General features: G+C 40.2%; 1 protein-coding gene across 2 annotated transcripts in view; it reads left to right on the top strand.

Annotated features, from left to right (window-relative positions):
- LOC113156261 (rho GTPase-activating protein 44-like) overlaps positions 1–13,073 on the top strand; it is a 54,258-nt gene that overhangs the window by 25,946 nt on the left and 15,239 nt on the right. For both annotated transcript variants that reach the window (XM_026351284.2, XM_026351283.2), the window contains exons 2-14: positions 1,731–1,770; positions 2,294–2,413; positions 3,494–3,570; positions 3,748–3,859; positions 4,094–4,170; positions 5,622–5,739; positions 6,272–6,340; positions 6,445–6,526; positions 7,234–7,361; positions 7,973–8,084; positions 10,648–10,729; positions 10,855–10,935; positions 12,071–12,184. In XM_026351284.2, the coding sequence (XP_026207069.1) occupies positions 1,731–1,770; positions 2,294–2,413; positions 3,494–3,570; positions 3,748–3,859; positions 4,094–4,170; positions 5,622–5,739; positions 6,272–6,340; positions 6,445–6,526; positions 7,234–7,361; positions 7,973–8,084; positions 10,648–10,729; positions 10,855–10,935; positions 12,071–12,184 (1,212 nt within the window). The remainder of the gene's footprint in view (positions 1–1,730; positions 1,771–2,293; positions 2,414–3,493; positions 3,571–3,747; positions 3,860–4,093; positions 4,171–5,621; positions 5,740–6,271; positions 6,341–6,444; positions 6,527–7,233; positions 7,362–7,972; positions 8,085–10,647; positions 10,730–10,854; positions 10,936–12,070; positions 12,185–13,073) is intronic.

Consider the following 13,073-nt stretch of genomic DNA (forward strand, 5'->3'; position numbering starts at 1 on the left):
TTAAATATCTGCACATTTTAAACTCAATAGAGTTCACGACCCGGTGACCTGGAGTAAAAATTCTTTCACTTGTTAAACTCGAGGTTTGTAAATCCAGGACTAAAGAAGTTCTCCTTAGGTCATTCTTTCTTATCTGTTCTGCATTTCTTTTTTGAAAGCCAATAAAATCCAAACAAAAAATGCAAATTAAATGTTTTTTTCTGTTGAGACTTTATGAAGCAGCTCCTGCAGGTCGCAGGGTGAGAACACGATGAATCACTTTAATCTGTCTGTGAACAGCTTGGTTTGTTCGGGTAGGTTTGTATTTTAACTCTTAACATAACGTTGAAATAAAGAGAATCACGGCGAATGCTGAGAGGCTTTTAGGGAAAGTGAAGCCAGACGTGTGAGTGAATCCAACAATCACTGAGCCCTTTAAAGTCTGAGAGAAACGTCTGTGTTGGTAGTTGTGATGTGATGCTTCAGATATCTGCAGTCATGGCAGTGAGAGTGATTACCCAGCTGGAACAAACCGCTCTTAGTGGACCAAACTAACAAATTACAGAGTTTAGTTGTTGTTCTTTAAGCAGAAATGCACAATAAATGTTGTTTTCAGCTTCTCAGATGTGATAACTTGATGCTTTTCTGTCTCAATTGTCAAATGTGACAGTAAACTGGAGCTGCATGTTGGACGGGTAGAAAATACTTTTCAACAATTAAATTAGATTCAACTTTATTGTTCAATCTAAACTAAGACAGAGCCAATAAAATGCAGTTTGCGTCTAACTAATAGTATTATTTACTGATAAAGTCCAGATTTGTAGAAACTACAGAATCAGTGGTACCAGAAATCTCTCAGTAATCTCATGTGTGCAGTGAATATTTACTGAATACCACATATACAGTTGTTTATATGCAGAGGATGGAAAAGGCAGTAATACATGGCTGTCACATTTTCCAAAGGCCACAGAATCTCCGCGACATTTTTCTCCAGAGTTCATATGAATGTTATGAACCTTCAGGCCTTTGTGGTCTTGCACGACTTGAAATATCGACGTAAATCGAAATAAATCAAACTGTCGAACTCTGATGTTGCTGACGGCAGCAGTCGAGTCGATTCCTGTTGTTAAAACTCTTGAGTGTGAGCGCTGGTTTAAAGGTTTCAGGATGACTTGATGTCGAGATCTATAGAAGAAACACCTGAAGGAAAATCAGCAGCTGGAACAGAAACGTCTCTGTAGAAGCTGGATTGTAGTGAAAGGAAAACAGTCGGTGATATTCTATATGTGTCTTTAATGTCTAATGTGGAGGAATCATGACGTTAATCATAATGTATAGTTTCAAGCTATGCTGCACTGTTGGCATTGTCATTATCACCTATCACATATCTATACGTACATATTTCATTTATTTATCTTTATATATTTGATTTATTCCGTTATTCTCAGAGTAGATGCTCATGTCTGTTTAGGAACTTTTGTGTTTTATTATTATTTAATTATAAGGAGCTGTTTTTTAATAAGAAAATTGTAGCAATCGAACAGATTTCACAGAAATTAATTAAAACACAGGAACGAGAGTTTTCTTTGGGTTAAAATGTCATTGTTATTATTTTATGCTTTTCACTGGGCAGTTTCTTAAATTTTTATTTAAAGAGCATCCTGAACTGTTATTTATTATAATGTAACTACACTGACTGGATGCTGTGTATGTCCTATAATTCCACCTCTTGTTTCTCTTTTCTCTTCCAGGGCTGAGAAAACAGAAGTATTAAGTGATGACTTGCTACAGGTAATAATGACTCTTTGTTCAGTGTGTGTGTTTTTATTTTTCACTGTTTTCTGCTTCTCACAGGGGGAAAACACATTATTGGTGCAAAGTTTTCATTGTGCATAAAATGACCTTTTCAAATGGCTTTGCGAGCTGCCTCCAGGCAACGTTAATGAGCGCTGAAATTGAACCTTTTCACAGCGCCAAAGGCTGAATGTCCCCGCTGATTGACTTGCGGTGCAGCACTGTAATTGATCTGATTAATGATGCCTTCAGTGGCTGTGACATTAGTTCCACTGAGTTGATTTCATAATGAAATAAGAGGCATTTAAATAAGACAGGTAATGGTGTCATCAGGTGAGAAGAACCTTGTTTATGTAAGAGTCTTAGAGACAAACAGTTGCAGAGCCTCGAGCTTTTTAATCAGATCTTTGAATGGCTGCATGTGCGTGTCTGTTCCTGCCAATGGAGATGTCCTGAAGCTGATACAGTCTGTGCAGTTACAGTGTGTGTGTCTCACTGAGGCTTTCCTTCTGCTTGTCAGGTGGAGAAACGTCTGGAGCTGGTCAAGCAGGTTTCCCACAGCACGCACAAGAAGTTGACCGCCTGTCTGCAGGGCCAGCAGGGCGTGGACGTGGAGAGAAAGTCTGTCAGGTCGCCTTCGGTAAGAAGCAACTCAACGCTCCAAAACACATTAACGCTGCTAAAACTGCTGATGTGTGCTGTTTCCCTTTATTTCTATTTATGACTGATCAGATGCAAAAACAATGAGCTGATGATGAAACGATCAGACCACTGCAGAAACATCATTAGGAACTAAAAAGTAGTTAAACATAAATTCATCTTAAGTTGTGGTGAGTTCAATAGAAACATTGTTCCTGTACATGCTGAACACATTATTCAAACGTTTGCAGTGTACGTGAGGCGAAAAAGTTTGTGAACTTTTTGAGTGTTAGACCTTAACCCAGAGGAGCTGCTGTGTAATGAGCCGTTCACACCTGACGTGAGAATATAACTAAACTTAAAGCACATCGTACAAACACGATGTATGTAGATAGATGTAAAGACATTTGTCTGAACTTGTGAATTTGTTTAAGATCAGAAGACAGAATCACAGGAACCTCCCAAACCTGAGCTCCTCTGAGCTGTGTGTCATTCCTAGATGTCATTTTATCGATGTGATTTTTAAATCTCACTGTATTTAAATATACTTTTTTTTTATCAATGTGCAACAGCCTGCTCTCACCAACTAGTTCATCTTCATATAGAATAACAATTTGACTTCTGATGCCGTGTGTTGAGCTGCAGGATGATAATAGTTTTAGTTTTAGTTTATTAATAAAATTCTACTTTTACATTAAATTCTCACTAAATGTGTTGATTATTTCCAGATTGACATGAAAACATCACAGATTTCATTTTGGTCTCCTCCACCCTGGTTTCTGTAGATATAGAGACAGATAGAGGAGTCACACAGTACGTGCAGCATGTGTGCATCAAACACACTGATTTCAACATCTCTGCATGGTTTTTGTTCCCATTTGATTTGGAAAAGCAGCCATAAGGCTCGCTGTAGTTGTCCCGGCCTCCTCCCACATGCATTTTGATAAAGATCTTTAGATGTTGTTGATCTTTATGTGTGATTCATTTAATTTGTTAATTATAGTTTTTGTCGCTGTTGAATGTGTCACTGAGCAGAGTGTGACGGCTGATTCATCGATTGTGTTTCTCTGCTTCTGTTTAGAAAAAGCTTCCTCTCACAACACTCGCACAATGTATGATGGACGGGGCGGCGGTGCTCGGGGACGAGTCTCTGCTGGGGTGAGGAAGTGCACACATACACACATTTAAAAGTAAAATCAGATCTTATTCACTATTTTATTATCAGTTGGTCTTCTGTTCCCTAAGGACAGATTCAGACCTGGTCACAGTGAGAGACACAAACCCGTGGAGACTCTTCTGTTTTCTGATGTTTCGTGTTCTTGCTGTTTGCTGCAGGAAAATGCTGAAGCTCTGCGGAGAGACGCAGGAGAGACTGGCTCAGGAGCTCATCTTGTTCGAGCTCACCATCGAGAGAGACGTCATCGAGCCTCTGTATGACCTCGCTGAGGTACAGTATACGACTCTGAAAAACATGTACACATGGCTACACCCACATGTGTCTAATGCAGGATGTTGTCATTCTGATTAGTAAACTAATCTCCATGACACCTACTAATAGACGTAGTGCAGTGGTGAGTTTTACTAGCACAGGGGCCGAACCTCTGACAATACGGACTCTGTCTCGTCCTCTTTTACACCAACAAACAACCAACGGAGGTAAAACCTCTGCTCTGTCTGCCAGGTGGAAATCCCAAACATCCAGAAACAGAGGAAACATTTAGCGAAGCTGGTCCTGGACATGGACTCTGCACGGACACGGTGAGTTTTGTCTGTTTGTGTGCGTGAAAAGAGACTTGGCTGTGATTAGAGAAACTCCATCTCCACTGAATGTCACTGGGATTTGATTGCCGACAGTGAAGTTGTAGCCAGGTGTAGGTGTAGGTGTAGTTAAAGTGACACTGTAGTTTGCTGTAACAGCGTGGAAACCTCTCTTAAAGCCAGATTTGTCCTATGGCCGCCTTCTTGTTTAAAAGTGTAACGGACAGTAGATGTTTAATTTCCAAAATGTGAGAATAAAGCAACTATATTTAGATTAATGGCCTGAAAAGCTCAATAATGATGCAACTGACCACCAATTTAATAAAATGCTGCAAAATAGAATAAGAATTGAAGTTTTAGATTCTGCACCATATCAACGTTAAACGTGTGGCACTGACGCTTTTAATCCTCAAACTTTCTGTATCACACTTTTGGACCCCGCTGTATTCTGCACATACACTATTTTCTGACCTAAGAAGGAGAATTTACCAGCAGAACTGATTCATTGGGCAGCACAAGCGTTCACGCTGAGTCTGTGACACGTCATGCTGTTAAACTCAATCCTCACAGTCTCCTGTGGTTCAAATATCACAGACCACTGACGGCAGGTTCAGCCACGCTGAGCAAGGGAATAACAGTGGTACAGTGCTGCTACGTTAGTTCCCTTCTGCACAAGATGTCGTAGAGCATTAAAAAAAAAAGCCAAAATGACTATTTAATGAAATATGTACAAGAAACAGTGACATTAAATGTATTTCAGTGTTTGGTAATTTGAGTGTCTGAAAGCGTTTCACATAGTGCAGCATCCTACACTTCCCATAATGCAATGTGTTGTGGTCGAAGATAAAACTGTATTTTTAAACCTCAGACCTTTACAGGTGTGACCTCTTGGTGACCTCTTGATGACCTCCTCTCACTGTGCCAGTGCAGATTTTTCTCCGTCTAATTAAACTGTTTCCACTCCCTGAAACGTACCATCCACACACACGGTGCTCTCTGCAGATTCACATTCATTTCAGGGCTGTTGTGGGCTGAGACATGGAGAAATGTGATTTTCCTCGCTGCAGTCCGGTCTGTCAGCTCAGTTTTTTGAGTGACCTAAATCTGAGACAGTTTTTCCCATCATCCCGCTGTGTGCTGAGCTCCTCTGGCAGAGCTGCATGTTATCTCCACTCAGACTGTGCAGACAGAAAGTCTGTCAGAGAGAGGGAGGAAATGATGATGTCCTATGTTGAATGAATGAAGGACGTATAGATGGTGTTGAGGCAGCAAGAGACTCGAGTAATAAAGTCTCTGTTTGTCATTTTGTTAAAGTAGATTTCAGGTTCTGCTGTGATTCATTTTCTACTCTGAAGATGCTAAAATGCAAATAAAGTGTTGTTTTGTTTGTCATGATGTGTTTAACCCTCCTTCACACTTCGTACTGGAAAACAACGTATTCATGTTCTCAGGTATTATCAGTCTACGAAGTCGTCAGGACTGTCCAGCAACCTGCAGTCCACAGGAGCCAAGGTCGACCACGTCAGGGAGGAGATGGAGGAGGCAGCCAACCGCATGGAGATCTGTCGAGTCAGTAATTATACTTGAATTTCATAAAGTCACATGAACTTAAATCCCCCACAGGAGTTGGGAAATATAAAAAAATAATTATCTGTATGTAAGTTTGGGGAATTTCTTATTTTAACTACATTTTGCTTACTTTAAGCTCTGGACCTACTTGTTTCCATCTCTCCCTACACCCCCTGGCTGAATGCACCTCGTACAGATAATAGGTTGTGGTTAGAGCAGGGACGTTGGCGCGCAGCTGTGAGGCAATAGATTTCTGTTCCACATCACTTTCCTAGAAATGATTTACAGATTCCTGTAGGTATGAACCCTTTCACGTATATCGCTGCAGTTCAAGAAGACAAAAAAGAACTTCTACTTATAACTTCGAGGAAGAAGGATGAATTTAAATGGGAACTTGTCAAATACTTTATCGATGATTGTAAAAGAAGCTAATTCACATAACATCACTTTACATATTGAATAAGATTCAAACAGACACGAAGATGTTTTATATCGTTAGATTTTGGTGTTAATCCGTTTTCTTCTTCTCCAGGATCAGTTATCAGCAGACATGTACAGTTTTGTGGCCAAAGAAATTGACTATGCAAGCTACTTCCAGACAGTAAGTACAGCAGCAGGTCTCCACATCGTGGCGTGAGCGAGGAGACAAAACTACAGTTTGTCCTTCACAGACTCTCTGGTCTCTGTTTGTGTGTCTCTGTGCAGCTGATAGAAGCCCAGGCCGAGTATCACAGGAAGTCGTTAGAGCTGCTTCAGAGTGTTCTGCCCCAGATCAAAGCTCATCAGGGTGAGTTTGAGTCCAGCTCACAAGGACACACACTCATGATGCTGTTTTTGTGTCTCCTCTCTAACCACATAAGAATGGCTCCATGTGTGTTAATTGGCATGTGTGACTATTAACTTTGTATGTTGTTGACACATTATTAGAAATCTATACAGCTGTGATGTGTGTGTGTGTAAGTATTTAAGGCTGTTTGACACCTGTATTCACACCAGGAGCCAGATGTATGAACCATTTATGGATGCTGATGATAAATGACTGTACAGCCACATCCACGTGCAGCTGCTCTTGTGCTACTGAAGAGTCTGAATCAGTAAAATACACCTTCTTCATTGACAGACTAATGAGCAGTGAGCAGGTTCTAGCATTGATATGCAAATGCTTTTAAGAATATTTCTATATTAATTCATGGCAAACAATGGGAGCGGAGATGGAGCTGGTGCACACGCGTTAATCCAGTGATTGAGATTTATACGACAAACATTCAGTGCATGTGTCTTTATCTCGTATTTGTGGATACACACAGTTTTATTACAGAACCTTAGAAGCTTACTGGCACCTCCATGTTGGTGCACATTCACCAGACTGAAAGCTGGTTCCCAACACTCTTATTTTCTTCAACATACTGAACATGTAACAGCATCCCTTCTCTAAAGTAGAGCTGCTACTGTGTTTAGCCTATGAGTGTGTAACTGTGTGTGTGTGTTTGACAGAGACCTGGGTGGAGAAACCGTGCTATGGGAAGCCATTAGAGGAGCACTTAGCGCTCAGCGGGAGAGATATTGCCTTTCCTATTGAGGCCTGTGTCACCATGCTGCTGGAGTGCGGCATGCAGGAGGAGGTCAGACTCTGTTTACATGTATTTACACGTGACACGCACGCGGTAAACAAATACACAAGTGAGAAACGCTGCTGTTGAGATGAAGTCTCTCTCGTTACTGGAGGGTAATTGTATTTAGGCTACAGTTTGGTTTCCTCAGAGCAGTTTGCTTAAGGGCTGAAACAAATAAACCTCCACTGTTTAATTAACGTGTGATTGTAGGAAGTTTTTTATTATCAAGCCATTGAGCTGTTCACTGGAACCAGCACAGCTTTAATTACTCAGCAGGTAACGAGTGTTTCGAGGGGAAACGCTGAGAACACAGTAACAGAAAACACTGAATTTTATGAATTATTTAATGAATTCTCTTTCTAGAGATTAACTGCTGCTAAAATCAGCTGTTTATTTATTTCCATAGTATTACCTATTACCATGATTTCACTCCCAGTTACCTTGTAATTACTTAGTTATTAACCCACTTTTATTACTGAGCTGTTTTTAACCAACATGCCACCAATAATATAAAAAAACACACTTAATCTTCTTAGCTCCTGACTCCTGCTGTAGGCTGTAGGTGAGGAGCGAGCTCAGTTTCCACTTTCTGACGCGTGTCGTCACGTTTTGTGTCCCAGGGTTTGTTCAGAATCGCTCCCTCAGCCTCCAAACTCAAGAAGCTGAAGGCATCCTTAGACTGCGGGGTGTTGGACGTCCAGGAGTACTCTGCAGACCCACACGCCATCGCAGGTGAGTCGGCGTCATCATCATCATCATCAATACTGCCACCTATGTGCACCTCGCCTCTCCTGCCTGAACTTTATCCGTTAACCATCTTTGATAATGTGAAATATCAAAGTACAGTTCAGGAAGTAAGCATCATAGTCAAGGTGCCAAAAAATCATCTGGTTGTGTTCATTTCTCCTCCTGATTCTGCTGCTGTCGTTCTTCAGCCACACATATCACTGCAGACTAGATTTGAATTCTGTTCACATCTCCAGCTGCCACAGGAGTCAGCAGAAAGAAAAGCCAAATGTTTTTGTCCGTTTTTGCCTCCCTGCTTTATTGCTTTTTTTTTAGTAGAGATATTCAATAAACTGAAAAATGTCTAGCGATAAATTCCAAATCTACCGAGGATTAGTGTCAGGCGTGTTCTTCATCTTCTGCAGACGCTGCAGCAAAAAGCAGAATGTGTCTTTTTGTTGCTGTCACTGATTTGCTTTTAAACCAGACGCGTGATAGACCACAAAAGAAGAAGAGCTTTCAAGCTCTTACGACGCTGTTATCGATCTGTTTTTATTTTGGAGGGTGGTGCTGTTTGTCTTTGCTGCAGCTGACTGCTGCATAATACTGTTGTCAGATAAACTATAGACAGTTTGTCCAATACAACAACTTTTTATTTTGGAGAACAATGTTTGTTTGTTCTTCCCTCGAGAAATTGTAAAGTTAACTTTCATCTCACAGGACACAATTACAAAATCGTATCAACTATAATTTTACCTTTACAGTGTTTGTTGTTTAGTATATGAGTACTTTTAAGCATGGTCCATGTATTTATACACATGATCAACACTGGTATTCAAGCAGCTTACAAACCAGTTTCCTCTGGACTGAGGGTGACGGTTTCATCCAGACCTTGTTAAAGTGGCTCCACCTCTCAGTATCTCACATCTTCACTGAGCCTCTTGCACGTTGCTGTTGCTCTGTGTGTTGGTCAAAACGGTGAGAGCTGTCAAACCGTGTTATTGTTAATTAGAGGGTCTGTAGCTGCAACAGGATTTAGTGTTTCTTTAGCATCAGCGACCCAACATGTCAGAATATAGACAGGTCCAGACTCAAACAGAACAGCAGCCTCCAAGCTGTGTCCCACTGAGTGATGGCTTTCGTGTGTTGTCATCCATCACACACGTCCCTGTGGGAAACGAACGCAGTCGGAGAGAAGCCTTCATCATCAGCATTAGTGTTGATGCAGTGGAGTCGGTGGTTCTATTAGAAATGACTTCACTACAGTTCATAGGGAAATAAATACTGTACTTTTTACTCTGCTACAGTATTCAAAACTAATTTTTTCAGACACAGTCACACACTAATATTTCATTGGACCTCCTTTAACTTTGATTACAGCACCCATTCCCCATGACATCGTTTCGATAAGCTTCTGCAGTGTCACAACATTTATTCCCGAGTTGCATAAATTTTTCACTAAGATCGTGTTTTGATGATGGAGAGTCGGACACTGCACAAAGTCTTCTCCAGCACATCTTAAAGATTCTCAGTGGGGTTCAGGTCCAGACTCGATGCGTGAAGCTCCCTGAACCACTCTTTTACAGTTTGAGCCTGATGAATCCTGTCATTGCCATCTTGGAATATGCCCCTAACATCAGTCTTCTGACATGGTTGTTTAAGAAATGAGAAGCTTTACGTTAAAGAACGTAACCAGCTGAAACTCAATCTAACTAACTAACCCATACAGTAATTATCCAATAGGAGGCTCTTACCTGTTTGCATAGTTAAATCCTGGTGGTGACTTTTTTAGCAGTGTATTTAAAATACAAAGTCCTCTTTGTTTAACCAACAGACACTCTGCTGCAAGTACTTAGCATTGGGTTTGTGTACTTCTAGCACCTCTGATTATGCATGTGTACCTTTTTTCAAATTCACAGTGCACACTTGTTCTCATGTTTAGTTTTACTCCAAGGGTAGAAACATGTTTACTGTTCACAACATACTCAATAGACAATAGACTGTGAAATCTCATTTGTACAAATATGTGCCACAAAACATCTGAGTGAAAAGGTTAATTCAATACTTTTATCATTTGTTTCAGACTCTTTCAGGATCTAACAATCACACGTTTGTATCCCGACTGATTTCTAGTGGGATTTTTATTAACAATATTAAAGCACCTGGAGAACAGTAACTGGTAAATGAGACTATGAGCCTATCATATCAAACAATACAGTAATATGCAGGAGATTACCCTCAATCACATGTACAATCAGATCCAGATTTGATAGAACTACAGTCTTTATTCACACCTGCAGCTGCCCGTTGTCTTCAGCTCCTGCAGAGTTTTTTTTCCCATTGTGTTGTGAAATTACCTTTGACTGAATCAGACACTAGATATTCCATTGAACTGATTCGATATTGAGTTGTTGACGTGTTTATCGTTATTTCTTCTCAGACAACATCAGCTTTCTTTGTCTCACACACTACAGGCTTGTATGTGTATGCAGGAACATACACAACTGTATATTACACACAAATGCACATTTATTTTTAAATAGATCTCGTTATATCTCGTTCCCTCCAGGTGCTCTGAAGTCCTACCTACGGGAGCTCCCTGAGCCACTAATGACCTTTAAACTCTACAATGACTGGATCCAGGCCTCCAAGTGTGTATCTGTTCAGTGTTATATCAGCAGAGATGTTTGATGTGTCAAACTTCATCTTCGTTGTTGACCTTATATGTTTTAGCATCTTAAATACATCACACTGAAAATGTTTTGTTGTCCGGCAGCATTCAAGATCAAGACAAGAGGCTTCAGTCTCTCCTCAATGCCTGTGAGAAACTGCCCCCAGCCAACAACAACAACTTCAAGTGAGTCACTGCTTCCATGTTTCGCTCCTGGCTTTTTATTTTACATAATTTATGGCTTCATATATCCAGACTGACATGTGGATAAACTGCAGTTGGAGGATTGACTTGTTAATGTTGGATCATGAGATAACTCTCATACATGCATTTCCCACTGACTCTTCACTCTTAACCCTGCTGTGACTGAGTTATAGTTAGGAGCTGTCGACGGCAGCATTGTACTGGACCTTAGTTCGTGTTTGTCTTAGATCTGTCTCTTTAGCTACTGAAATGATCCACTGTGTTCACCAGCCGGTTGCAGATTGTCTTTATTCGCTGTTTGGTGGTGGTGGACAGTTAGTTTGATGCTTCAAGAGCAATAAAAGTGAAGAAAAACTGTAAAATTATGAGCTATAAACCCAACAAAAGAAGCTGAAGGACACTAAAAGGCTCCATAGAGACTTGCTTTCCCCATGTTATGAGACCTTTTATTCATGGACCATTGATGAAAACTGTTTTAGGAATAAGATTAGCTAATTCCTTTTCTCGTCACCTTTTACTCCTCAATTTCTGGTCACCTCATTTAATCCATCCCAGTATCCAAGATAGCCTCTAATCGACACCAGCCCTACAAAAAGACACTGACCTTTGTGTGAAGTGGAGCTGAGAAAGAGGCTTCATACTGTAGGTGTTGCTCTGTTAGCTGCTGGATTAAGGAGAGCTGCAGATATTTGCCGAAGGGTTTGTGTCATGATCAAAAGACAAAAAGAGGAGAGGCACAGCAAGAGAGACGAGGAGAGAAACGGATGGCAGAGAAATTAAAAAGGAGGAGATACTGCAGTACTTGTCAGTGTCATCATCGAATCACACACAAATAAGGTGTATTTTTAGACAGTGCACCTCTGAGAAGACCTGTCAGACCTGTTCGGGTGATCGCTGCTTGCTGCAATGAGCTGCCTGATGTTCAACTGTAGCTGGGGCTCAGGATGAGTCATTCACACAGAGACCCACTAGTCCATTTCTGTGTCTGGGAGCCACTGCAAAGACCAGTTTGCTTTAATATTACAGTATTTAGCACAATGTGCTTCAAGAAGACAATTTGTTGTTGTAACCAGCTTAACTAACGTGTTTGTTGTGTCTGTCTTAACATTTAATTAAGGTATTTGATCAAATTCCTCTCCAAACTGACTGAGTACCAGGATGTGAACAAGATGACACCTGGGAACATTGCTATTGTGCTTGGACCTAACCTGCTGTGGACCCATAATGAAGGGTAAGATAGTGGGAAGTGGAGAAAGTGGCTTATTTCTATTAACTGACTTCGCAGAATGCTGGTGGAATTCCGCTTTACCAGTTTAACAGCAATTATAACTAATTATGTTACTAGTCATTTGTCTAATTGAAAGGTGTTGTATGTCGCTAGACAACATTTCACATATCAGCTGGAGAACTCCTTAAACACTGAACTCAAACTTTAAAGTATCACATCAATCATCTGGAGGTAACATCACATACAGCATCACTCATTGCTGCACAGTAGCTTAGTAAACAATTAGCTTCTGCAGGAAACGAGCAGTCATTAAGCTTGAAGAAAGCTCAAATGAGTTTGTAACATTTCATCTAAAGCTTCTGTTATAATGTGCATGAAGTGTGAAGTTGGAGCAACTAAATCTATCAGCAGACGTGACGCAGAGGAGTTCCTTTAATTCTTTGTCATGATGGCTCCACGAGAAGAAATGAAACTAATAAAACTACTACTTTTTATTCTACTCTACTATGTTTAGAGGGAATGTTGTTTTTCATTTCACAGCATATTTTAGTCTGGAATTGACTTTTAACTTTGTTTTATTGTTAAATAAAGTAAAAGTCTGTCGGTGTGACAGGAGGAATTGAACCTGTTTTCATGTAAATTTTAGTTTTTCATTATTATTTTTAGTGCAGAAAACAATTTAGTTCTTTCTACAAGATGTGTGACACAGGAATGTTTTTAAAATAAGTTTATATTAAATTAAAAAACTGGTTCCAATATAATTTTTTTATAACTCAGTTATGGACTAAAATGTCTTTGCCTTCACATAAATACATCAGGAATAATAATTTTATGGATAACGCATTGTGAGTGCTGTTACCTTTACTCATTAAAGCACATTTTGCTGATGGTA

Source organism: Anabas testudineus, chromosome 19, assembly GCF_900324465.2.
Source record: "Anabas testudineus chromosome 19, fAnaTes1.2, whole genome shotgun sequence".
Taxonomy (NCBI): domain Eukaryota; kingdom Metazoa; phylum Chordata; class Actinopteri; order Anabantiformes; family Anabantidae; genus Anabas; species Anabas testudineus.